Source organism: Diadema antillarum, unplaced genomic scaffold (genome assembly GCF_040938485.1).
Source record: "Diadema antillarum isolate AM-2024a unplaced genomic scaffold, OU_Dant_1.0 seq00000696_RagTag, whole genome shotgun sequence".
Taxonomy (NCBI): Eukaryota; Metazoa; Echinodermata; class Echinoidea; order Diadematoida; family Diadematidae; genus Diadema; species Diadema antillarum.
Window position 1 is genome coordinate 2,702,501 of NW_027271601.1, and position 26,057 is coordinate 2,728,557.

General features: G+C 37.5%; 1 protein-coding gene across 7 annotated transcripts in view; it reads left to right on the plus strand.

Moving 5' to 3' along the window:
* The window catches only part of LOC139737552 (bromodomain adjacent to zinc finger domain protein 2B-like), a 122,277-nt gene that overhangs the window by 69,393 nt on the left and 26,827 nt on the right, over nt 1–26,057 (plus strand). For 5 of the 7 annotated variants that reach the window (XM_071648231.1, XM_071648237.1, XM_071648236.1 and 2 more), the window contains 7 exons: nt 7,970–8,005; nt 12,854–13,228; nt 16,178–16,412; nt 17,320–17,484; nt 17,906–18,192; nt 18,610–18,781; nt 20,553–20,645. In XM_071648231.1, the coding sequence (XP_071504332.1) occupies nt 7,970–8,005; nt 12,854–13,228; nt 16,178–16,412; nt 17,320–17,484; nt 17,906–18,192; nt 18,610–18,781; nt 20,553–20,645 (1,363 nt within the window). The remainder of the gene's footprint in view (nt 1–7,969; nt 8,006–12,853; nt 13,229–16,177; nt 16,413–17,319; nt 17,485–17,905; nt 18,193–18,609; nt 18,782–20,552; nt 20,646–26,057) is intronic. The other 2 variants (XM_071648235.1, XM_071648233.1) reach the window with 2 other exon arrangements.

The following is a 26,057-nucleotide window of genomic DNA, read 5'->3' on the forward strand; positions in this document are numbered from 1 at the left end:
CACAAACCTCCTTCATCCACACATTGGTCCTTGACTCCATATGAAGTGTAGATATGCAATCGATTAAAGAGATTGATAAAGCCAATCAACATATTTGAGCAACCTTGCAATAGTTTGAAACCCCTGTAAAGGCATTGCCCTAAAGGTAAATTATACACCTGCTGTAGAATGTCAGTATCTCGATTATACACCCCTCTCACCCACTGACTGTACTTTATAGTTCTTTGTGTGTGTAGAGATACAATTCTTGGAATGTACTTCAAAACACACTGGTAGAAGACATTCAGAAAATCTTTTGTTAGTGGAAAATTGAGCAAAGAAAATGGGATTCCATCAGGATCTGTAACACAATAATCACTCTAACAGTAATTGTGCTATCAAATTCCATTGTACCATTCCCCTTTCACGAAATACAATGCTTTCTAGGCAGTCACATTCACAGTCTTGTTTGATCAAAGAAAGAATACCGCACCTCTTCTAAAGAACTAATAAAAAAAACCCACCAAAATTATTCATGACTGTGGTGTCGAAGTGTTTGGAACAGTGTGAAATTTTTCCCATAAACACCAGAATATTGTGGATGGTATTCATGAACTACTGTATAAGAAATAATTTGGTTAATAAAGTACAACAATATTTCATTGTAAAAGAACATAAATCATGATACTACAAAACAGGAAGAAAAAAAAAACCTTTGAAAATGGCTGTGCTTTGGTAGAACTACATTTTTTCTGCATTGAAGAGAAAGACCATTTGGTGAGAGAAACAAAATGAAAAAAAAAAAAAGAATTGGCATGCTCTTTAAATAAAACTCATTTGAAATAAGGGCTTTCTGAGGTTTTGGCGAGAAATCGCTGCAATGGGTTTTGTTGGACTTGAACCTGAGGCATTCATGGACTTGAACAAATTAATAATTGTACCCTCTTAGTGCAGCCTGGCCTCTGAATGAGCTGATGCCCAGTTTATTCAGACACTATTAAGCTTTTAAAACTGTGGTGTGTTGCCGACAGATGCTCAGTAGAAAGTGAGAATTGTAGCTGCTTAATCATATTTTAGCCAGTGAATAAAGAACTGTCTGGTATTGAGGACATTGCACTATGCATATTATTCGAAGTTCTTCAATTACTGTATACGCTATAATTTTCGCGTACATAAATTTTCGCGAATTGCCGCTGTCACACATTTTCGCGAGTGGTTAAATTCGCGATGGGGGGACCAGAGAAAATATGAAGTGGCACAGAAAGTGTGAATTTTCAACTTACTTAGCAAATAAGAATGATACTAGTTATATACTGCATGAAAAAAACTTACCAAACTCTGCGAACTAGTAAGTTAGAATTCAACATTTTTGAAGTGGTTAAGTCCATCGCGCTAGATTTCTGACGAGTGGTCCCCTTACGATAATGGATTGGCTCTCTAACGTTACAGTATTCGTAAGTAGACGTGGACGTGCGTAAACAAGCTTAGCCAGTATGGTCTGTTCGGTAAGCCGTGACATGGTATACTAGTACTGAAATACAAGTTCTGTATCATCAAGGCAAGGGATTCATTTTGGAAGGTAATATTTTCGCGTGTTGTTAATTTCGCGAATAGCTCCCGACTCGCGAAATTCGCGAAAATAAAACCCCCGCGAAATATATAGCGTATACAGTATAAGGCAGTTAGATGACAATACAAGACTAGTATGTGAGAATATAAGATGCAATGGAGACAGGGTGTGGTCTAATGACACAATCAATGGGAAATATATTCGCAAACTGCTAGGAAAATTTAAAGGGATGGTATAGTTTTGGTTGAGATGGGAATTCAGATTTCAACAATGTGCAAGATGATATAAGCAACCACTTGTAAAATATGAAAGAGCATACAAATCTTAGAGGAATTCAAAGTTTATTTGATGAAATCAATTTTGAAATGGCTGAGATATCACAAAACAAAGTTAAACAAAGTGATCTTATAATAACAGGTGAATCCTACCTTTTGAGGCCCTCTGTGTTTTTTGGATATCTCAGCCATTTTAAAACCAATTTTCATCAAATAAACTATGAATTCCTCTTAGAGTTGTATGCTCTTGAATATTTCATAAGAGGCTTCTCATTATCTCACAAAAAAAGTTGGAAGCCTGAAGCCCAATTTCATCCAGCACTATACCATTCCTTTAACAGTCTGAAAAGAAGATGGTTATAGCATTTCATTTCCAACATCATTATACCATATTGACAGATGCACACAGATCATTGTAAGGCATGTGACAATTGACATAAAGTCTTATCCTTACATGCGTACAGCACTTTGCTGAGCATCATACAACCAATCCAGGAAAAAAAAAAAGTCTGTGTTTTTTGTTGTTGTTATAATTGTATTCCTTGCCAGACAAAGTTTGAAAGGGGCAAACAAGAGTTAGTGTGTGGTTTGTCAATTACTCACAAAGCCTTACAGAGTGAACTACAGTACTTCCATAGTTTTCGAGCAGTTTGAATGTTTGTTGTGGTGCACATTGCAGCCTAAAGGTATAAGTGTGACAAGACATGTTTGTTCATGTTTATATTTTAGCTGTGTGTATTTGTGTGTGTATGTGTGTGTGTGTGTGTGTGTGTGTGTGTGTATGAGACCAATTCATTGTCATGGAAACCACATTTTTGTGTTTCGTTAACTGCTGAGAAGATGCAATTTGGAAGGAAGGGAAAAGGAGGATTATGCATGTTCTCTTATTCAACTGTCCAATATGTATGTACATTGTTCACATTCCATTTGGTACCCTGGGCACGTTGCTTGTTTTACATAAAACTGTGTCATAGCGGTGAATAGAGTGAGATTTGCAGAAGATGGTCTGAAGAGAGAACCTCAGGGGTAGTATTGACCTAGATGGAGGAATATTTTTACAAGTAGAATCAGCTTCTCTGGCTGCAGTCTCCCTAATCAAGAAAAGCGGTCTCCGAAATGTCAACTTTGTACCACCATCATTTAATGGGGCAGGTTCAGACATCTGCAGGGCTCTCGAATACCAGTGTGAATTAATGTGCCATAATTCCAGTACCATTGGATTTTTGTTTTAATAATTTTAATTTAACTTGCTCAAATACAAGTGCTGTACTCAGCAAATTGCATGTATACAATCAGTTGTGACATTTATGTAGTTCACCCTATCCACATAAACACGCAGCGTGCATTTAGAAAATTATGATCAAAAGAAAATTGTTAGTGCTGACATATATACTCTTACAGAAAAAGCGAATCAAAGCATGATTATGACGTAGAGCAGCACCTACATGTGTAATATGTAAGATGTATTCTGCTCTAGATTTCAATTTCAAATCATTGTCTCTCACATTTCTCAACATAAAACAGATAAAAGCATTCTAACCATGCAATAAACATATCATCACTAGTTTTTTATTGAAAAGAAAAGAGATGTGTAGGCATTATCATACAAGCGCAATATGTTGATATGTGGTAACATAGCAAGCAAATGTGTATGTGTGTGTGTGTGTGTGTGTGTGTGTGTGTGAATGTATGTGTATTTGAGAATGTGACTGTTTAAATGAGCTTGACATGAGAAATAGCACTTTTTTCTGATTTTAAGTTCTTGGTGCATACTAAACCAGGTTTTCTGAAAAGATTTATATTGCTTTTTCAAAATCACTTGTTTCTGATTAATTGGCTCTGTGGTTGACTAGTTTGCTTTATGAGAATAGATCAGGCACTTCATGAGATGTGTTTTTGTCACAGTGCAACTGAAAACCCACTCAGTTAGGATATCACTGCATCCAAACAGGGCGTTGATTTCTGTCGAAACACTTTCAAAATGTATGTGTACATGATTTGCCAGATCTTTCTTGAAGATGAAGTCTGTGATTGTTCCTCAACAGCACTTGAGGTGATCTTATTCAATATCTTCTGCTATGTAATGATCTGTACACCCACCCGTTTTCTGTTAAATCAAATTCAATGAATGAAAATGTAACCTGTGCTTCTCATGTAGATAACATGTCTTTCCTAGTGGAGCTGAACATAGTGTGCTGTAGTACATATATGTGTGTGTGATTAATGATTCCGGGAGTACTTTCAAAGCTGTTCCTCTCGCCTAATTAATCACCATCATTCCCACCTATCTCATAACAGGTGGTAGGTTGTAAGTTAACAGCAAACATGTACATGGAAGGGAAGGGTGGGGTGTGGTGTGGGGACGATGGATAGAATCGCGGAAGACGAGAGCCCAATCAAATGATACGTTGTACCCTGTCATATTCACGAGGTGATATTTTGCTATCCCAGCAGCTTAGCTTATCTGACGAGAGGTAGAAATTGATTAGGAAGTGAGAATGATTCACTTGGGAGTAGATGTAGCATAGCGTTAAGGGAAGCAAAACGCAGACAAGATAAGTTTTTATTGACGACTCACAGGCAGTAGGAAGCATCAGGCTTTAGTGCGCAGATTTGCAGCTGCAGTTTTCACTGTGAGTTCAGAAGCATGCAGCTGGAAACATGGTGGATATTTAATCCTCATATTGGCTTCAGGAAACTACTGCTTTTGAGGACAAAAAAAAAGGAGAGAAAAGAATAAACTGTTTGCTAAGCATTCAGGAACCATACTTTACAGTTGCTATAGTTTCATTAATAAAAATTCCTTGTAACACACACTTCATACACATATTACTTTATGTAGGATTGCCTGTTAGATAAATGATAGAAATGGAGAAGTTTGATATAATCTAGGTTTTGTCTTATCTGTATTATACAAATGCTATTTGATAAATTTTGGATGAAAGTGGGTTTTTCAATGCAGTGTAATGCCTTCAAACCATACCTTTACAGGTTTTCAACAATCCCAATTTCTAATCAGTCCAGAGGATTACATAATAGCTTCGACTGTTTTTTTTTCTACTTTTCAGTCACAGATAAGATCTTCTATTCTTTCAGTTTCAAATTCCTACTCATGCTACATACATGAGATCGCATGATTTTTGCTGCAAATAGGGGAGATATCATGATGCACCTTTGTGTTCATTCTTGAAACGTAAAGTGTTGCTTTTGAATTGGAAAAGCTTGGTTTGCAGATGAAGTTAAGAGTTTGACAGATGTGCTCGATAAAAGTGAGATGAAGTTATCTGTACTCTGGAAGTGTCCATAATAGTCATTTTATGGCATTGTGGGCTGACTGTCTCCTTTAATTCATCAGCATGACTCTACATTTATGGCCTGTTGACTGTGGGGAATGTAAGCAGAGGCGTCATCAGCATGTGACCTAGATTTTTTATTATGAATGATTTGATGGAAAGTAGAACGCTATTTCAGTTCTCGTATTTACATAGCAAAATATGCACAGGCAAGCCACTGTATGGTGTACACCAGCACCCTTCAGAATTGTATATGTACAGTACATGACAGTGTGGGTGTATTTGTGTGATATGTGACTTTGTGTGAATTTTATGTGACATTGAGCTGTTGTGTATTTGAAAGAGATGACAAAATGACTGCCATGACTGGAAGTCAGAGTCTGTTATTTCTGTCAATGTGTGCTTGATGCTTGGTACGTTGTACGTATGTCAACTTCAGAATAATCACAGTTTCATTGGAGTGCTGAACTGTGATGAAGATACTTCATTTTGGTTTGACTTCTTGGTGGGATCTAATGTTGCAAAGCTCTATTCTTCTTTATGATGTATTCTTTTCTGTTCTCAAGTTTGCTTTTTCAAGGGGATGGGGGGGGGGGGAATAGAGATGAGATAGAAATGAGTAAACTATGACTTGAATGGAAGCTAGTGTGGTTACGTGTCCAGGCATTTAATAGAGGCACCTTTCTGTCTCAGGCTAGTGAAATTCAATTTCAATTTCAATTTCAATTAATTTTCATATTTCTCGATGAAAAAATACATCAAATATAGTAAAATTAAATGAAATACATGATGTCCAGCTGGAGACATACATAGAATATTGTAAATATATAAAACATATAGTGGTCAATCTATGAAGTTTGGAATCTGTGAATGAATGCTAAAGAAATACGAAGGAACCTACTTAAAAGCGAGCTTGTTGAGCATAGGTCGCGATTAAAACAATGACCGAAACATAGAGAAGAACAAACTGAAATGAACTCGTCAACAAAGCCATGAAATATTTTAATTTCTTTCTGCTCAAAATGTTGTGCAGACTGAGTGGAAATTTCATTCATCCTCTTAATGATCTTTCAAATAACTATAGTCAGGAGATTTTCAAATCATATAATTTCTATTCTCAATGCTGTGTCATGTAATGCCTGTTGTTTTGCCTGTTATTTTGTTTTTCTTAAATAATAAATGAGCAAGAAATGAAAGGTGTATCTAGTGGATAAGATTGCATGTAAATTTTGAGAGAGTATTATTTTCAGTGGAGCGGTTGGATGAAAGAAACAAGCCTGAAAAGTTTAGTTTTAAATATTGTAGGTATTATGGAAGTCTGAGCAATTCAGATGCTAGTGAATGATAGAGTACATCCCTGTTGGCCCTTGGAATTGTCATCCTAGTCTTACAAATAATGTACACCTGTTAGACAAACCAAATTAGCAATGCATACTAATCAATGGCATAGCAGGCTATAATAGATCAATGCAAGCAAAAGTTGGTGATCCTAACGTTTCTATTAAGTCATCAAGTATCCAGTGAGCACCTAAAGGAGATTCATTGTGGTCATGTGATGACAATCCCACTTATTTCATCTTAAGTTGCTTTATATTTTACGTGCCAGCAACTTTTGATTTATTGAAGATGTGTTTCATGACCTATCTGAACATAATCAAGGCTGATGTAGTTTTATGTCCTTTCACCCAACAAAGAACAGGAAGTCAGTTCTTGCATTACAGATTCAAGAAATTTATGATCGCATTTCTTTGCATGTATATGAAGTGAAGATATCTCAATGCAAGTGACGTCATAGTCATTTGATATTGTCATGTTTTAGCAGGCTATGTAGAATAATTCACTGACACTCATGTTTGCTATCCTTTCACATTACTGTGTGATTTCATCTATCTTTTCTTGTTCTGTTGATTTTATCACATTGATTTCATCGAAAAGAACTGTGTATTTTGTGTGATATTCCCTCTGATGTCACTTCTGTTATTAACATCATAATGGCTCACTCATGAATTATCTAGAGGTCAAATATCCCTTTTGCAATTGTCACAAAATTTTGCATTGCTGAAGGATAATGTGTCTCCCAATTTCATGAATGAAAATCTTACAGTATTTAAATAAACCTCAGAGATTTTGAAAAAAAAAATGAAAAACTAACCCCATGTCACTTTTGAATACGCTTCCCTGTTGTACTGAGAATAATGCTAGGATTGTTTTCGGGGTCCAAATAAATGTCCTGGAAATCTATAGTGTTGTTTCCCCAACATCAGAAAGAAGTTTCTAGTGTTATCTTTCTGAAGAAAGATCCGAATTTCCTACCTCTGCAATATACCAGCTCATGAAAGGAATCTAATGGTCAGGGTTGCAAAAGGGATGCATGAACTTCAAAAGACACAAATTGAACAGAGATGTAATATTATTCCATTTCTTGTTTTTGTTGTGCGGACACCCTATCCTCTGTCTTGGCAGAAGTGATGGAATATGATATGGTTTTAATATGCGGTGGGCAAAGCAGTCCATTTGTATAAGATGTCGTTTTGGCTGACCGCCTAACATTAGAATGATGTTTGTAATTCACATATCATTTGTTGAATTTTGTTAGAGGTCTGTCGTTTGTCTCCTCTGAACATGACGCTAACGTCTCTCATCTTTCTTCGATCTAAAACGCTCATAACTCACCTTGTCATTCTATCCCAGTAAAGGCGTGCTAACGCTCTGTATCTGTGACCCGTACTGTAGAGCTCAACACTCATTCGTTGTTCGCTTTGCAGGGGAAATCACACTTGATATCAATTACCCATGTTCGTGTTTTGTCACCTGTCGATTCTTTCCCTCACCTTTCTAATCCTCCCCTATAGGACGGAGAAGATGATAATGACTCAGACACACCAGAGGTGATTCATCAATGTCTATGTGTTTTATCAAATTTTTTTTTGGTGGAAAAAAGCAAAGAAATGATGGCCCTGCTAGTAGAAATTACATGGTACTTGCATGAAATTTGAGTCCACTGCTGTTTGTGTCTGTGCATTGTTCTTTTTGCTCGTGCTAGTGAAGTATGTTTCTGTTGGTTTGATTTAGTTTGTGATGCAGTTAGACAGGACTTGCAGTTTAAGGGAAAGTAAACCCAAAGAGCAATGTGGATTGAGTGAAAGCAGTAACATTAGTAGAACACATCAGTGAAAGTTTGAAGGAAATCGGGCAATCGATGCAAAAGTTATGAATTTTTAAAGTTTTGGTGTTGGAACTGCTGGATAAGGAGACTAATAGAGGTTATGACGTATGAGAGGACTACAACATGAAGAAAATATAAAGGGAATTCAATAGAAATTCATTTTTCATGAAAATTACACATTCCATCAACTTGATACTGACATATGTTAGGGGTAGCACTTATTCCCCTGTTTTCTGAAAGCGGTTAGTCAAGTACTCTTTCATTTTACTATAAAAGTGATTTTTTTGTGGAATTCCTTTTATATTTTCTTTGTATTGTTGTCCACTCATACGTCATAACCTCTAGTAGTCTCCTCATCCAGCGGTTCCAGCACCAAAACTTTAAAAATTCATAACTTCTGCATCGATTGTCCGATTTTCCTCAAACTTTCACTGATGTGTTCTATTAATATTAATGCTTTTACTCAATCCACATTGCTCTTTGGGTTTGCGTTCCCTTTAAGTCAAGAGATAGTTACAACGAAAGTTCATTTGGTGCCAACAACCAGAATAATGATAGTCCAACAATTTATAACACAGATACAATCAGTACTCTATTTCTACCCATTTTTGTAGATGAATTATACTTGCTCTGTTCATTACACAAATTGAACAATTTGAAAAATTTGTTTCCTTGGCAACCATTGTCTTTGACAATATGATGTGTCAAAAGAACTTGAACTTTCTTCATTTTTGTTCAGAATGGAAAGAGTCAAATACTCATTATGATATATCAAGAGACAGAATGACAAACATAGTACCATATGTTTTATCCATGTATGTACATAAATCCATTTGTTGGAAGATAACATATACAAAGAAGTAATTCATATAAAAAAAAAAGGAAGCCCCAAAGCCCTGTGTTCTCACAATTGACTCTACTCTTTGTTCAAGTGGGTCTAACAATAGAATGTAGCTATCACCAGTGTTCTCGTTGTTCGCTTCTGCACCGTGTAATTTGTGTGCATTTATGTGGCTTTCCCTGTCTGTCAAAGTGTTGTATTATGTCCATGTTGTTTTGCTATTCTGCTTTGTCATTGGATTGATATGATTCAGAGCTCGGGCAGATTGACACGTTTAGTTTATTTGCCGATAACGAGCCCCGTGTCGCGCCCTTGAGGCAGACGTATGTTTCCACAGCGTGCTACAACTGCAGAGTAGCATGCTGTGTTTTGTTTTGTTTTGTTTATTTTTTTTAGCATACAAATGTGTGCAAATGTGTATCAAACTGTAGTAGTGTGTGTGCCTATTTTGTTCCCCCACGTTGCTCATTAATCTATTTTACAGTGTACATGTGTGCCTTAATGCATGTTCAGACCATGACCATTTCAATATATTGAGTTATGTCATGAAGTGATGCGTAGATGTGTTTACGAGTGTGCTCCCTCCATCCCTGTAGCCTTTGTGTGATAGAGCAGGAGAACGACAGATAACAAAAGTGCGAGATGAAATACAGCAGACAAGCTATTATCCCTGCGACCATCCTTTGACATTTAAAATCCACACTGCTAATAGGCTCAACGAAACTGATAAATTGGATTTGATAGGCGATCATAGATATTTGTTTTCTTCTACAGTTGCGATAGAGACATCCTTGCCATTTTCGTGTACGGTACACTTTGGTTTCGTTAGAATACTTACAGGTTTTCTTTCATAGCAAAATACCCTTCACCCTTGTAGCAGTGGTGTTGTTTTTTTCTTTTGAGTTCTTATATATTTCAAGTGATCAGATGCATGCGATGTGAATTGACATCTGTAGGGCATTTGAAAATGTTTGAATACTCTTAGTTATATGTGGAAGCTTTATACACGAACTCTTTGTTGTTGCGACTCTGTAAACTGGGAACTTTCTTTAACAGTTGACAGTTATTAGATGGAATCTGGATAGAAGCTATGTATAAGCTTACAGATACATTGTATCTGTATGTGTACAGATAGGCAATTTCCAATCCAGTGTTTTCAGAGCTGCCAATTTGTGAATTTTTGTCATATTTGGCAATTTTTTTCCTTATCCACAACCAAAACAGATGTGATAAAAATGAATTTGGCTAATGTACAACATTGATTTAGCACACTTTATATAGATCTGCGATTCTCCATTCTTAAACCAAATTGTGTCTTATTTTTCTTTCAAAGTATGAGTATGCATTTGTTTGTTTGTTTGTGTTTTTTTCTGCTACATCTGTGCTGTTTGTTTATAGTGGTTAGTTTTAGTTGTTTTTCCTGCAGAGGTTGACAACTTTTTTTTTTCTTTTGCTTTGCTGTTGTATATGATAGAAACTTGCCAATATATACAGGGCTTAACATTTGCGGTTGCCTGGGGCCACTAAAAATTGATGTCTGGCAACCAGATTTTCAGAGAGGCTATCTTTAGTGGCCTGATCAGACACTTAAAAGTCAAATAGATTGTTATGTTTCCTTTTATTTGGGGTCACTACATCTTCTTTTTTTTTTTAGGCACAACAGTTTCAGTTTAAGAGATTTGAGAGATGTTTTTTGGGGGGGTTTTTTGTGGGTATTTTTGTATTACTTTGGATTAAGTATTGATTTTCCGGTAAACTGTGCGCTTTAATAGATATATCTGTGTTAAGCGCCTAATAAATTTATTGTATTATTATTATTAGAAGGGCCCAAATGGGCCAGCAGAGGAAAAAAGTTGGTGTCGAGCCCTAACATAGTGCCTGGGTTACATTTAAAAGTGTTTTGTGATAACAGTGAATGTGGTTCTCAGCTGTTCTTTTCCTATACTATTAAGTTTGAATGGTCTTCATTGAAGTTTGTAGCATCCTGTTGAATACTGCAACTTTAAGGCATGGGTTGGTTTGTTTGTTGGTTTTTTTTAATGATTATAGCTTTATGTAAGATTATGGCAATATCTTCAGTTATATTTGGAAATATAGATATACGAAGACAGGCAAGTGTTATCTTGTTACTTTACCAGCATGTGCAACCTTTGCATGGCGTGTTTTTGTGGCATTGTTTTTATTCACATGTTGAGTCTATTCAGTTGTCTGCTGTTAATACTAGAATATTTAGGGATACAAAGGTGACATTTGCATTGGCTGTGCATCTGCCAGCCAATTCAGAATGCTTGCAGACATTGTATGCAAATTGAAGATAATGTTTTGATTTCATTGTGTATTTATGACTTCCCCTTTGGGAACGTGAATCCTCTTCGTATGCACAGCCGGTGTTTGTGCTGAAAGCTTGTAGCCATGCAAGGGTGGACAAATCTTGTGTGCTGAATAGAAAGATATACCTGCAGTTGAAGAGATTTGACCTTTTATACAAATTGTGCATAACAACATGCTAAAAACAGCCCAATGATAATTCCACTGCCGGTTTTTTGTCCCCTTGGATTGATGTTTATCTTCTGAAAGTAACAGACCTCAACAAGGCACAATTTGCAGGTCTAAATGTCAGCATTGAAATGCTTTTGTGGCAGTAGTTGAATGTGTAGATCAGTGTGGCGTGCAGTAGCCACTCTGCCCCCCTTTACAGTCTTTGAGGGAATGAAATTGTTACTATGGAAACAACATCACTCTGGCTAATTCTTTGTCAAGCATGTCCTCAAAACAGTCACACTGATGAAGGTTATATTGGGAAAATGAGCAGCTGGGTGCCCATCCCAGCAGTGTTTAGTGCTTGATTCAACTATTCATGCTCACTCATTCCCTTGTAACGACAACAGCATGTAAGAATTAAAATGGATGAGGGCTCGTCAAAAGCCTCATGAATTGTAACCTCTACACAGAGCCCAGCGTAGTTAAGATATTTGAGCATGATATATTGATATGAATGGTTGATAATGCAGTCTAGGTTCATATAATATTATCATCATTATTATTCATTTATAGTGTTGGCTAGCAAACTGAGATATTAGAAATTTACACAGGGTTGTGCAATCTATAAAAAAAAACCCTCATACTAATAATGATATATTATCATTCTACAGAAATCAGTATAACCACACCTCGTGCTGTTACAACAATATTTCATTACAACATTATGTACTCAAATCAACTTTCAAGTTTGATGCAAATTTTCCAAACAAAAAATAAGTGTTACCTTACATATTCATGTAGAACGTACATTTGTAGGCACATAGCCACAAAAGATACAGAATGTGTGTATGAATGAATATTAAGAGTTAAAATTACATTTTGGGCTATTCCTGTTTTGTAACAGAGAAACTTCCATGTACATGTACATGAAGTACACAAATAACAAACAATCTTTGTACAAACTGCAGTGCTATATATTATTCTACTTGAAATGCTTGGGTACCATTTGAGTATTTTCTTGAAAATTCAGTTTGTACTTGGATTGCAACGCATGTCCATGTGCATACAGTTTTGAGTACTTAACATTTGCATTGCTAAACTCTGGATGTCGTAAAAATTGTATTCCTCGTTTTAAGTATCAGTGTACATGAATGTACTGTATGATGTGAAGTTTTATTGTAAGGACCAGTAACTCATCTTCTGTTGTCATGTCCTCTGTGATTGGGTCTCTCTCTCTTCTCTGGGCAGGAGCGAGCCATGAAGGAGCAAAATCTTCGTGAGCAGCACCTACGCGAGGAGGAGCAGCGGCGGAGAGTGATGGCGCTGACGGCCCAGTTCGAGCAGCAGATCAAGGCTCAGCAGCAACAGCTGCGGCTCCAGAAGCGGGCACGGGCCGAGCGCCAGGCGGCCATGATGCAGGAGAAGGAGGCCCGCCAGACGGCCTCCAACGCGGCCGCTGCAGCCGCGGCAGCAGCAGCGGCCCGCATGGCAGCCCAGAAGGCCCAGTCGGTGACTGAGGGGTCCATTGATGGAGACTCGGACCAGCCCCAGGATCTCAGTCTGAACAGCTCAAGGAGGCATGCCAAGAATGAGGAAGAGAGGAACAAGGAGAGGAAAAAGAGGGTAGGTACCAAAAATGAAGCACACTATAACCATCGAATGTCAAAGACTGAGTGAACAGTCAGATATACTTTCGTCTATATTTCAAGGGTATTCTAGTATTTAACTTTAAAGTTATGTGCGGAACAATGGAAGACTTGTTGGATGAAGATTTTATCATCACCCCTTATTTGAAGAATGATGATTCTCACAGACATTACTAGTTTGTGAAAACATGTGGATCTTAAAAATGCCATGTGGGATATAACTTTCACTAGTCTGTTTGTTTTACAAAATCAACTGAGATACAGAGTGAAAGTTTGCTTTAATCCACCTCTTTCTTGTATTATCTTTGGCTTGAATACCTTTGGAAACTATGTATCCTGCATATGGTCTCAGTTTGTTGTCTAGAGTGTTTTTATTGGTGCCTTTAAGAGTACAAGATCCACAGGGACTTTTTTTTTAACCTCTGCCAGAATTTTATGTTTTTGTCGGCATTGATTTGTTTGTTTGTCTGTTTGCAAAAAAGTCAAAAAGTTGTGAATAAATTTGGATGAAACTTATTGGAAAAGTTGATAATGACAGAAGGAACAAATGACTGGATCTTTTTGTAGTGATCTGGGAATTTTATGAGTTTTTGAAAGATTTTTTATCTTTTGGCAAATAGGGTCAATGAACTTGGGCATTCAAGCTGCGCGTATTTGAGGTTTGCATACACGCACTAAAGCGCGTGCTGTGCTCGAGGCGCTGCGCAGCATGAAGGAAGTTGATGAGGTAAATAAACATAGGGCTTCTTCATCATTGGGAAAGTGGACGATTATCAACATGTGTGTATGGGTGGAGATGAGCTGCTTGGCGGAGATCTGCGCTGTCTGAGTGCTTTTCTGTTTTTTTATGCAAAAAACAAAGAAGGAATACATGTACCTTACATAATTGGAAAACGTTTTTTTCTTTGTTTAGCTATCCTTTCAAAGCATTCATTAATTGACATAAAAAGATTATTCATAGAGAATGAATGCAATGCAGATTCGTGTGTGTATGTGTGTATGTGCGTGTCTGTGAGTATGTGTGTGTCAAGTCATGAATCTGAAATTGCCGTTGATATTACATATATCCCAGCAAATAGCCTATACTACTGGCAGTTACTGAATAACACATCAAGTCATTAGGTTAAACAAAAGAAGTGTAATTATGCATAGGACTTTTTTCTTTGTTGAAAATGATGGAAATTATATCACCAGCCAGGTCCTTTACTTATCATTGCGACAATGCAGTGGCATATTGGAAAGCACACCCATTGTGACATGTTGTGTGTATGTTCAATTTCATTCGTGTGCAGAATCTTCTCTGTCACACTTACGACCTTATGCAGCCAGTTTAGCTGGAAGCCATGTTAGTGGGAAGCCATCTATGAAAACTGTATTTCCAATGTCTTGCAGAATGACCGAACCATTTTAAAGCTCTTTGCTTTAATATTATAGAGTGCTGTTTTATATGAGGATTTTTCTTTCCTCTACTTATAGTATGTTAGTTTTACATCTGTTTTATGCTTAATTCTATGCCAGATGATAAAGTGGTAGTTAGAAAATGTATTTGTGCTGTATGTGTTTAATCTTTATGTGGATCCTACAATGTGCTTAGTCTTTCGCGTACTTACATATTTTGACAAAGGAATGAGCACATCAATTGAGCCAAACCTACTAGGTCTTGTTACTGCAGAATTTTCACAGTGGAGAGAGTTCAAATTGTCAAGATTCTTTACGTTTTAAAGTCTCTGCAGCTCTGATACTTCAATTACCTCTGCAAGGCCAATGGGCTTGTTAGCAGGGAGGAGAGAATAGCACTAATTTAGTGCTTTGCCAGCCAGAGGTTGGAGCAACCTTTGTATGGTTGCAGGTGGCACTAAGAAATATTTTTGTGGAACACTAACCATGTCCAGCATTTGTGTGATGCGAGTTATTGACTCTTTTTCTGGTGTGTGTGTGTGTGTGTGTGTGTGTGTGTGTGTGTGTGTGTGTGTGTGTGTGTGTGTGTGTGCATGTGTTGTGTTGCTATGAATATGATGTGCATGTATGTGCGCATCCATAAATGGCTTCAAATATGAACACTTGGTGACTGTAAGTGTCCTTGGTACATTAGGTTTTCTTTGAAATGTATGAAACTGGATGGGTTTGTTTTTTACACATATAATGTACATCTCTGTATATATATTGCACAAAGGCAAGTTCAGAAAGCTCAGAAGCTTCCATGTGTGTGTGTGTGTGTGTGTGTGTGTGTGTCTCTTGTGTATATGTGTATCTTTCTCTGTGTATACAGTTTTAGGCAGGAGAAAATGTATAGAAATGTTAACTTTTGTCAAAACCTGTTGCAACATTGCCAAAGGTTTTTATTTTTGCTCAGTGTTGACCATCTAAAAGAACACTTAATATCTGCTATGATAAGAGTGTAGGAAAAAGGATATTACAATTGCAATTACTGTTCTCGTGTGCAATATGTTATAGTGACTTGCAGGAGATCATTGAATCAATACAAAATTCAAACGTTTTTTATCATTTATGTGGCAAAAATGATACAAAAGCAGTAGTACTAAATGCATGCTAAAATCATATGAGACAAATGCTGCATTACTGGGGTAAACTTTCACTCTGTTATGGCAGGCAATGAGTGATCAGAAACCGTGTTGTACTGGGATGAAATACCGTGCTTGCTGGTTTGAAAAGTTGGTAGGTGATATGCTGCTGAAGACTGGGCAGTGTTACTTGAAATGTGAAAAAAAAAGATACTTAGACAAGCATTTTTGGTAAATATTCCCTTCATCCCTTTACTCGGTTCTCATTAGAGTTCTATTGTCATTATGATTATTATTATTGTTGTTGTTGTTATCCTTCTCTTCCTCCTCATCATCATCATCACCCTCATCATCCTCCTAACCATCATCATCATCATTAATCCTTTCACTGTTTGCCTCTGCAGAGGAAGCTTGCAGCCATCATCTCCAACCTGTCCAGCCAGTCCAGCCAGTCCAACTTCTGCACCTCTCCCCTCTCCGCCCTGGAGGCCGTCACCCGCTCCAGTACCGTCACCTCGATGATGCAGGGCCACATGGGTGAGGGCTTTGGCGGGAGTGAGCAGGGCTCTATCAGAGATGAAAGTGAGCGAGGTACTCCCTCCTCCCTCATAAACGGCATGGAGCATGGTGAGATGGCAGGTATGAGCGTCAGCTACTGTCAAAACTGTTACTTTCGCGAGGTTACATTTTTTGTGCAGATTTCGCAAATCACTGTTGAACTGCAAATTTACTAACATGCGAAAATATTGCCATGTACAGTAAAGTGGTTTGCACTAACGATAGCCCAGCGTCGTATCGTGAAAACAACATCTTGTTAGAATATCTGTAACCTCCTCATTCGCGAAAATATTTGTACGCAAAAATAACAGCTTCTACAGAACTCCAAACCAATCATGCAATACTATCACCTCATCAGGAGTGGTCCTTTTAATCTACCCTGTCTGCCTAGATTGTGCTTTTACTGATCCCCTTGCCCCCACCCCTTCCATTTATAGGACTCTGACCAAATGAATAAAAGAGACTATGATCAATGAATGCCCTGTTTCAGGGAACAGTTCTGCATAAGTCGGAATATCATAATTATTCTGCAATTACGAGTATCGGCCAAACAAGTTTGGCACGAACCCTGATTGTGCTAGCAAAATGAAAAGGAGAACATTCCCCTATCTTGTTTCTGCCCCCACTCCACGTACAAAGCAGCTGATATCATTTGTAAGATCAACGTATATTCCTATTTGCCGTACTACAATGTGCAGTATGATTAAAGCTTGGTACATGTACAGGCTGCATTTAAATGTGGATTCTGTTGTTTTATTTCATAAAGTAGTCAATAAACTGCTTAATAGCTTCACTCATGATTGGAAAAGAATATCAAACTTAACCATATGATAATTAAATGGTTTTGAATACTGGCCTACGTATGATAATACCAGGGCTAGAAAAACCAAGAGCTGACATGGATGTTGTAGGTAACCGTGATGTTGAGACCATGCTTGCAACATTGTACGACCTGAGATGCGTGACTTGCATTCTGTGGTTGATGCAGGTTTTTCAGAGTCTGTGGACAGCGAGCTGGAGGAGGAACGAAATGGCAACAGCAGCACCGTGGACAGTGAGTCTATGACCCTTGACTCGGGGAGCAGCACACCGGTCCCCATCCGAATGACCCTTAAGCGGCCTGCTGACATGGTCCCCCTCCTCACCCAGATGCGTGAGTGCACCTCAAAAACTTGCAAAGACAAAGACAACAAGTTGTAAAGACAGGATGAAGCGAAGCAAAACAAAGAAAACAGCTAAACTCCCCCCCCAAAAAAGGCATTCTTGTCATATCTTTCACATCTGTTTGTGTGTTTCAATAATATTAAGATTCAACAGAAATTACAAACAAACAAAAATTAAGAAATCAATGTATTTACCAACTCTTGTCACTTATCAAAGAGCCAACATGGTTTTAATAATGCACCAGTTCTGGGAATAGATTTTATCCATAGTGGTTTTGTGGAGCTGTGCTTGTAAACTGATGTCATAAATTCTGGATTCATCCAGAAAGACCCTAGATCAAGTGAAAATTGCATTTTACTTATTGGTATAGCCATTCTCTTTTCATTCAATTCCTCTACACACACACACAGCTGCCCTAAAGCGAAAACGTCTGCGTGTCACTGACGAGAGGGCGGTGCGATGGCCTCTGGCCAACGGTTGGCGGCGGCAGACAATCATCCGTCAACTGGGGCCGGGAGATCGGCTGAAAGGAGACGTGCTCTACTATGCACCGTGCGGCAAGAAGCTCCGTACCTACCCCGAAGTGGTGCGTTACATCGACCGTCGCGGCATCCACTGCGTTGGCCGCGAGCACTTCAGCTTCAGTGCCAAGATGCGTATCGGCGAATTCCTGAATCCCAAACCCGATGGAGATGGGGTATGACACCATATTCTATACTCTTTTCATTCTTCCTATCAAGAGAAAATGCCATGGGAATGAATTTGTTATCATTTGTACGTTAAATTGCCATGACGACAATGATGATGCCGATGATGACAACATCAATTCTCACGGTTGTCCATATGTTTCCCTTCGTAATATTGTGTCTTTGTATTGTAAATAATTGATAGGTATGATATTTCATATTTTATGGTTGTAGATTCTTTGGCTGTGAGAAAGTGTAAGGAAAAATGAAGAAAGCAAGAACAAAGGCAAACATGTTGACTCATCTGTGACAATAGGCTTTGTTAAAGCAGAGAAAGAGAGATCGCGGGGAGAAGGATATATTACTAGATGCCAGCTGTTTGCGATACATTTGATGAATGCATGTTCTTCCTTTCGTTCCACACTCAGGGAATCATCTTTGAGAAGTTGACGGAGGACGAACTCTACGACCGCATGCACTACGGCCATCGGCGCAGCAAGGTGGCCCGCATGCAGCGCCAGGCGGAGAAGAGACGCATCGCCCAGGAGCTGGCCCGGCGGGCTAACGAGGCAAAGGAACGCCGTAGGCTGGAGCAGCAGGGTGAGTCACAAGGAAAAGATCTAAAAACAAAAATCCAATATCAGCACCGCATTTTAATGCAGCCTCCACAGACATTGTCCTTCATTTGTGCTCCCAAAAAAAAATATCAGACTTGATGCAAAGCTTTGGCAGTATCCGTCTTTTACTGTCCAAAAATGTCTCCTTTTTTTTGTATTTTCAAAAAAAAAATTCAAGCTAAATCCACGCAGAACTGTAATACAGTCATTGCTTTGCATTCATCTTTGAAAAAACAACAACAACAGACAGACACACACAATAGAGATGATTATGATTTTCACCTCACACAATGAATTTTAAATATGCTATGCTGACTTCATATCTGGTCCTCTTTATGTCAATAGATCCATATCTGCTTGTGAGGGTTGTTGTCTTTGAGTTCATGTTTGATCATACACACAATCTGACTGAAATCTTTGTTTGTCATGTGGAGATGGTAGCTTTCAATCACCAATCAGGTGATTAGCTTCACATTGTGGCAGTCGTGCACATGGTCCATGCAACCAGAAAAAGAACCAATCCAGAACTTGATCGAGCATCCCAGCTCCTTGACATGTGTTTCAAAGATGATTTTGACATTTGAGGAGAGCAAATGATTAGAGAAAAAAGGAAGTTTCCAACACTTTCACAGCATAAGGGAAGGCAAATAATGGAAAGTCCAACAAAACAATAACAGATACAAATCATCCCTCCCCCACCCAAAGGGAAAAGATAAAAATTAAATGAAAATGACAGTGAGAAAAGTGCTGTTTAGGTTTTCTTACCTATTAAACATATAAACATGACTTGTATTTCCTTGCTCGTACTTCTGTATGGTAGGTCTATGATTTTTTGTTATTGCCTTACCAGAAATAGAGAACATGAGAATGGTTTTACCTGATGTGAAGCTTCCCGGAACTTTCCCATCCGGACATGAGTAATTCAAAGTACTGTATAGTTACCAGACTTCATGTACTGGTTATTTGCTGAAGTCATTATGATAGGGGGTTGACATAAAATCAAAGGCTTCTACACTGCAAGTAAAGTGGTCACACTTGTCACATTGCATATTTTGAGTAATTTTATTTTGTTCATTTTGTAGTCACATCACCACCATCTCTAACAATTCGCATAATAAGTTCTTAACGCTCCATCAGTCACAGTACCCTTATCAGATGATTTGTCGGTTTACACGCACATTTTATGGAAAGCTTTTGCATGTCCAGTTATTTTTTGCCGCTTTTTTGCAATGTTTGTTTCCCCACAAATTTTGCTCAAATGTCACTCATGTAAAGAGAGAAGGCTGAAAGTACTTTAATAGAATAAGCAACAAAATAAGGAACTAGTTTTTGGAAAGGGCTTTGTTAGGATCCACTGTTTTCTACCATTTGTATTGAGGGTTAACATGAATAGTACCATGTTGCAGTCTGGAGTAGAATGAAAGCTGATGTTTGGGAAGAAGGTATTTAAGTTACTTCATTCATAGTGACATTTCCATTTTGATATATTACTTTTACAAGAGATTATTAACTCATTAATGTGTACTGTCATTAACTTTAAACTGTGTTTGATGGATAGATAAATGGATAGATTTATTGACAGAGATAGATGGAGATGTGTAATAGAGTGAGAGATAGTAAGATAGAGAGAAAGAGAGATAGTTAGAATTAAAGGGATTGTTCTAAGTAAGGAGGGCAGAGACAGAGGAGGAGAAGGTGAGCATTTTTTTGAGTACGGAGAACTGGGACAGTGTTCCTTCGTGTTTAAATGGCAGAAATGGCGAGGCGGGTTAATGAGGCAAAAATGAGGCGTAAGCTGGAGAGGCAGGCTCAGCTAGACGCGGCCCGAGAGACCCGCAGACACCAGGGTAAGTCCGCCGGTTCGTCCGTCTATCTGTCTGTGTGTTCCATGGGGAAGGGAAGGAGGGTGCACTTTAGTGCTATAACACTGGGGCAACGCAGCATGGGTTTTGGGGGGGAATTATCCTCCCAGCTTTCTATTGTATAGTGTATTTTTTGTGAGATCACATGTTTGTGTGTATGTGTGTGTAGTTTGTGTTAGTAGTTTCGGGCTTGTAATGCCCCCTGGGGCGCGGGTTGACATGCCAAGCACAATTACTAATACTTTGATTGCTTATTTTTTTCGGTATCATTTTTCTCTTTTTTCAAAAAGCAATTTTACATCATAAGGAAAATCTGTAAACTCTGCACTTTGAATTAACTACAATCACCAGACATGTATTGATAGATTTGAAGTACAGTGTAGGCCATAGTCTTCTACTTACTCTTGTACCCTTCTAAGCGTATTCATTAGAAATGCTGTAACATATCCCAAATTCCCACAAATTTTTTGCGTTGATAGAAGGATATTGTACAGACAAACTATAAGAAAGGTGGAGATTCTATGGTTTATAAATGCACGGCTTACTGAGCTGTAAACAATTTATGTACAATGTAGGCCATCTGAGACAACGTTAAGTGCTTGTCTTTAGAATGGTAGACCAGTCAAAAGGCCAGCAAAATCCTGTTAATGTGAAAATCTGACTTCTTAGATACAAGAATTTCTAACCATCATCATTTTACAGTCATTCTTTTTTTCTCCTTTTTATTGGGGGGGGGGGGGGGAGGGAGGATAATGGGAAGATAATAATGCTAATAATAGATGCTATTTATACAAGAAAACTAGAAAGCACAATAACATAAAGACAATGCAAAACCAAAATAACAGTAACGAAAAGAATAAGTGGAAAAACAATACATGTGATGCAGTGATGTAATAATTAATAACTGACTGTGTATCCCTCCACAAAAAAAAAAAAAAGATTGAAGAGAAATCCTCTTATTTTCAACAGATTGGAAAGATTTTGAACATAACTTTTTTTTTCTTTTAATTCTGTCAGGTGACTGCTCATCTCCCTAATCTATTTCAGCAAATAATCTACACTGTCCAATTGCATTGTGTATGGCATGCCCAGTTTACTTGTGTCAGTTTTTTTTTTTCATTTTTTTTTTTTCATTTTTTTTTTTTTTGGGGGGGGGGGAAGGGGGTTGGATATATACACAAAAAGTCATGGCTTGAATGTTTATGACTCAATGTTGGATGATTTGTGTAGCAGACCAGTGGCTGTAAGCTGTTCAGTATCAAGCTACATGTGTAAAGTTACTGGGTCACCACATTGCATTGATGCTGTATTTCTAAAGCTAGCTACATGCATCAGGCTTTTTTCAGTATTGTTTGGATTAGTCTGTAGAAATGAGAAACCTTATTAAAGTGTGCCAAGCATGTATAGAGTTCTGTGGATGGGACTTGGGATCAGGAATGGCAGACCATTGTGTACTTCCATGATATGGTTTTCTACATTTACCTCTCTATCAAAGGTTTAGGCAAGTTCAAGCAAAGCGTTTCCTAATTTCCAATGGATGAAGTACGAGAGAGGAATTAAAAAAATAAAATACACTTTTTTATTTGTTCAGCCAGCATTCCTGGTAACATTCACTTCAAGGGTATCACCTTCCAAGAATTCTGCCGCCTTGCGCCCTTGTTATTTTACGATGTTAAGATCCAAGACTTTGTTGAAGAAGTATTTTACTATAATTGTTTGTCTCAATGTCTGTCCTTTGTGTTTTTCTTGGGAAAACTAATAGTGTGTGTGATTTACAGCCCATTGTAAATGCTAGGCCTTTCATTTTCTAGTTAATGTTTTGCTGGTTATGAATCTAACTTATGAATGAATATGTAGAGAATCTAATGCTGTGTTGAAGCTACTCACGTGGAAATTAAATCTTCATACTGACGCAGAGCTATGTAGGACTTTGAGATTGCAGTAGAGATATTGTGCAAAGAAAAGGAAAAGGAAATTTTACAAAATGAGAGATTGAACAACCCAAGCAATTTCTGTGTTAATGCATGCCGAATGTGAGTATGATCACAAATCCAAAATATGGCAAGGAAATGCATTCTTTTGTGTGTTTCCAAGCCAAGGCATGGAGGATGCGGGCTGCATCAGTATCAAATTGAAAGGAAAACAGCATAAAACATCTTAAAACTATAAACAAGGATGTGGTAACCTAAGATTTGTTTTAAGGAATTAATGTAAAGAAAGGGAGAGAGTGAGAGGCCAAACACAGATCAGTGTTTTTATAGTAGAATTAATCGTATGGGAAATATATGGAGGGATATTTTCATGTCGTCACAAACTGTGCGTTAATAGTAATGATGCCTGACAAATACCGAAAATGATTCATTGTATTTTTTTTGTGTGTGCACATGTCCTATTTAATGCCTGGAATTACACTTTACATCACATCAGCTTTTCTTTTTTCTCTTTGGTTTTTATTTTTACTCAACATGACTAAAAGGAAGTTTTCCAGCTGTTAGTGCTGCATATCTTAAGATATGAAAAACAACTGCTGTACAGCAAAGAATAGATATCTGAAGTGCAGGAAATGCAAGTACATGTGGACAGTGATTATCATCATACTTGTTTGTAGCCTTACAGATATAACTCTATAGTAACAGCAGCTACAAAAACACATGCTGTAAAGCTGTAACATATTATCCCCACATCACGTTGGCACCTGTAGAATCAACATTATAGGAGTATGATCGTTATAGTACACATGGTTCCAAATAAATTTATATTTGAAGGTTGCATGGATAGTGAATGTTACATACAGTAGCTTGGCCATTCCTGTTTACGTCTATTTTTGTTTCTAAACCCTTTTCTGTTTGTGCGGTTACTTGAATATGAGTGCTTTTATTTTATTTTATTTTTTTTTTTAAACAAAGATCAAACACTCTGGGGGTTTCATTTTTTTGGGATAATGAAGTAAACATGAAAATTGCAGATGAGCCTTGATATGAGGATTCTAATCAGTTGGAAGCAAATTTTTATTTATTTTTCTGTGAAGTTTTACATGTGAAGAATAAATGTTTTAATGTGACATTGTTACCAAGAGGATTAGTCAGTTTTTCAACAGTACTATTAAATGTATGTGGTCAATATTCCAAATTCAGACCATTTAAATATTTGGTAAATGGAATGTTGATGTAAAGTAAGAAAAAAAAAATTCAATTGACTTTCAAGATTACTACAGTGCTGTTGCTACGTCAGAGTAAGGGTTTGTAAGTAGTGGTTTTTAGTTTGTGTGTTTTTATCTTTTTTTAAACTGAGATTTGCATTTGTTTTGTAAGAGGCTTTCACAGAATTCCCCACTCAATTTTGTAAATATTTCTTATTCAATTTATTTATTTTTTCTCCAGGTAGTTCAGCTTTTAGTAATGATTTTTTTTTTAATTTGTTGCCATGTTTGCATGCTAACATTGTATTTCATTTGCACTGTGCACTTTGTGAATTTCATGTTTGTTTTGCTTTCTTGTGTTTTAGCATTCTATTTTATTTTACTTGTCATTGTAAGGTGTAAGATTTTCCTGTTTGTCATTTGGCCTCAATGGACTGCATTTTATGCAACAACCTCTTGCCTTTCATTGTGTCATAAAAGAAAAGATTTTTTTTTCTTCTAAATTCATATCTTGGTATGCTTTAAAAAGACATTTTTCAGCTGGTACACGTATGTCTGCAACATGTACATGTATTGAGGCAAACATTGATACCACATTCACACGACAATACAAATGCTGTGCCCCGCACCTTTGCAAGCATCACATTCTTGTATAGAATGCCAACTGACTAAGTAAAAACATATTAATACATCACATTCACATTTCTTTGTTTTCCTCTTTTTTTTTAATTTGTTTTTTTGCCTGTTTTTATGTGCAAAAAAAGAAAAAAAGATTCAATGTGATCCAATGTCATTTTGTCCTGTCTGGTTGATGTCAAGGGTTTTGCCCTTTCTGTTGCACTCCGCAATCTTCACATTCCGTCATGAGCTTTGAGAAGGGGCTCAATTCACAATTTTATTGTCTGCATTCTTCTCATTCAAATGCATATCTATTCTGCCTCTTCCTGGTTTTTTTTTTTCCTTCTTGTATTTTGTATTTATGTCAAATGTTCTATTTAGGCGTTCTCACATCAGCCCGATGTTTCGAAATAGCGCGATATTTTCTGACTTGGGAAATTAACCCGATCACGAAATAGCACGATATTTGGTAATGTGAACACAAATTACCGCGCTAATTGTATCGCTCTGGTCGAGAAAATTTCTCGAGTCCAACTCGGGAAATTTCTGAAAAAGTGAGATAATTGGCGAACTAGCGCGCTATTTGATAATGTGAAAACGCCTCAAGAAATAAGCGCGATGCATCCCATCATGTCTAGCATGTGTGACCCGATCGATTGAGGCAAACTGCACACAAAGCACAAGAAATTTTTGAAAGTGCACACATTACTGATGCTGTTTGCACATGCTCAGCTGTCGAATTAGCTCGAAAAAATTTCGGGCTAATTCTCTTCGGGCTGATGTGAATAAGAAATGAAATAGCGCGATAATTCGCAATCGCGAAAAATATCTCGAGCTTGGATTTTTATCGGGCTGATGTGAAAACGCCTTTTTTGGCTGGTCAATCAGTGCATAATTTGCTTATTTTGGGGCTGATCAATCAATGCATGCAATTGTGTAATGCAGAAAAAGTTGCCTGTACTGAAACACTTTATTGAAAAGCTCATTCAAATAAATCTCACGTGTCTTCTTATTGATCCCCCTTCATTCATTCATTTTCTATCTTAAACTCTGGCACGCTATCAAGACATTATTTGCTGAGTGTAGTGAATTGTATGTATGCTTGCTTGTTGCTGTTTTTTGTGTGTGTGTGTGTCCTTTTTGCCAGAGTTTGTTTTGCAGTTAAAAGTTCTTGCCTCTTCAATGTGCTGTAAAGAGAGCAAAACAAAACCATTTTCTGCTGCTTCCTTCCAAGCCAGTATTGTTATCCAGATTGCTTTGTTATGAAAAGACTATTCATCATCAAAGAATCATGTGTCTTGATATCAATTCATGTGGCAGATATTTGAATATCATGATACGAATATGTTTGTGATATCATTGACCTGAGCATAATCTGAAATGGCTGCAAATACACTTTTTAAGTCACTACTCCCAAACTGTTCTTTATTTTGCACCCAAAAATGCCTCAAATCTTCATTAGGGTGCCAATCAATTCATGAAAATATGGATAGTTTATTATGATGAAAATATTAGGAATATGACTCTTTGCTGATTTTAAAATAAGAGTGCAGACATTATTGCTCCTCAGATATGTTTCCTGTCGGGCATTTTCAATATGATGACTGTCAATTTCAAGGAAATATATCTTTCAGTCTGCA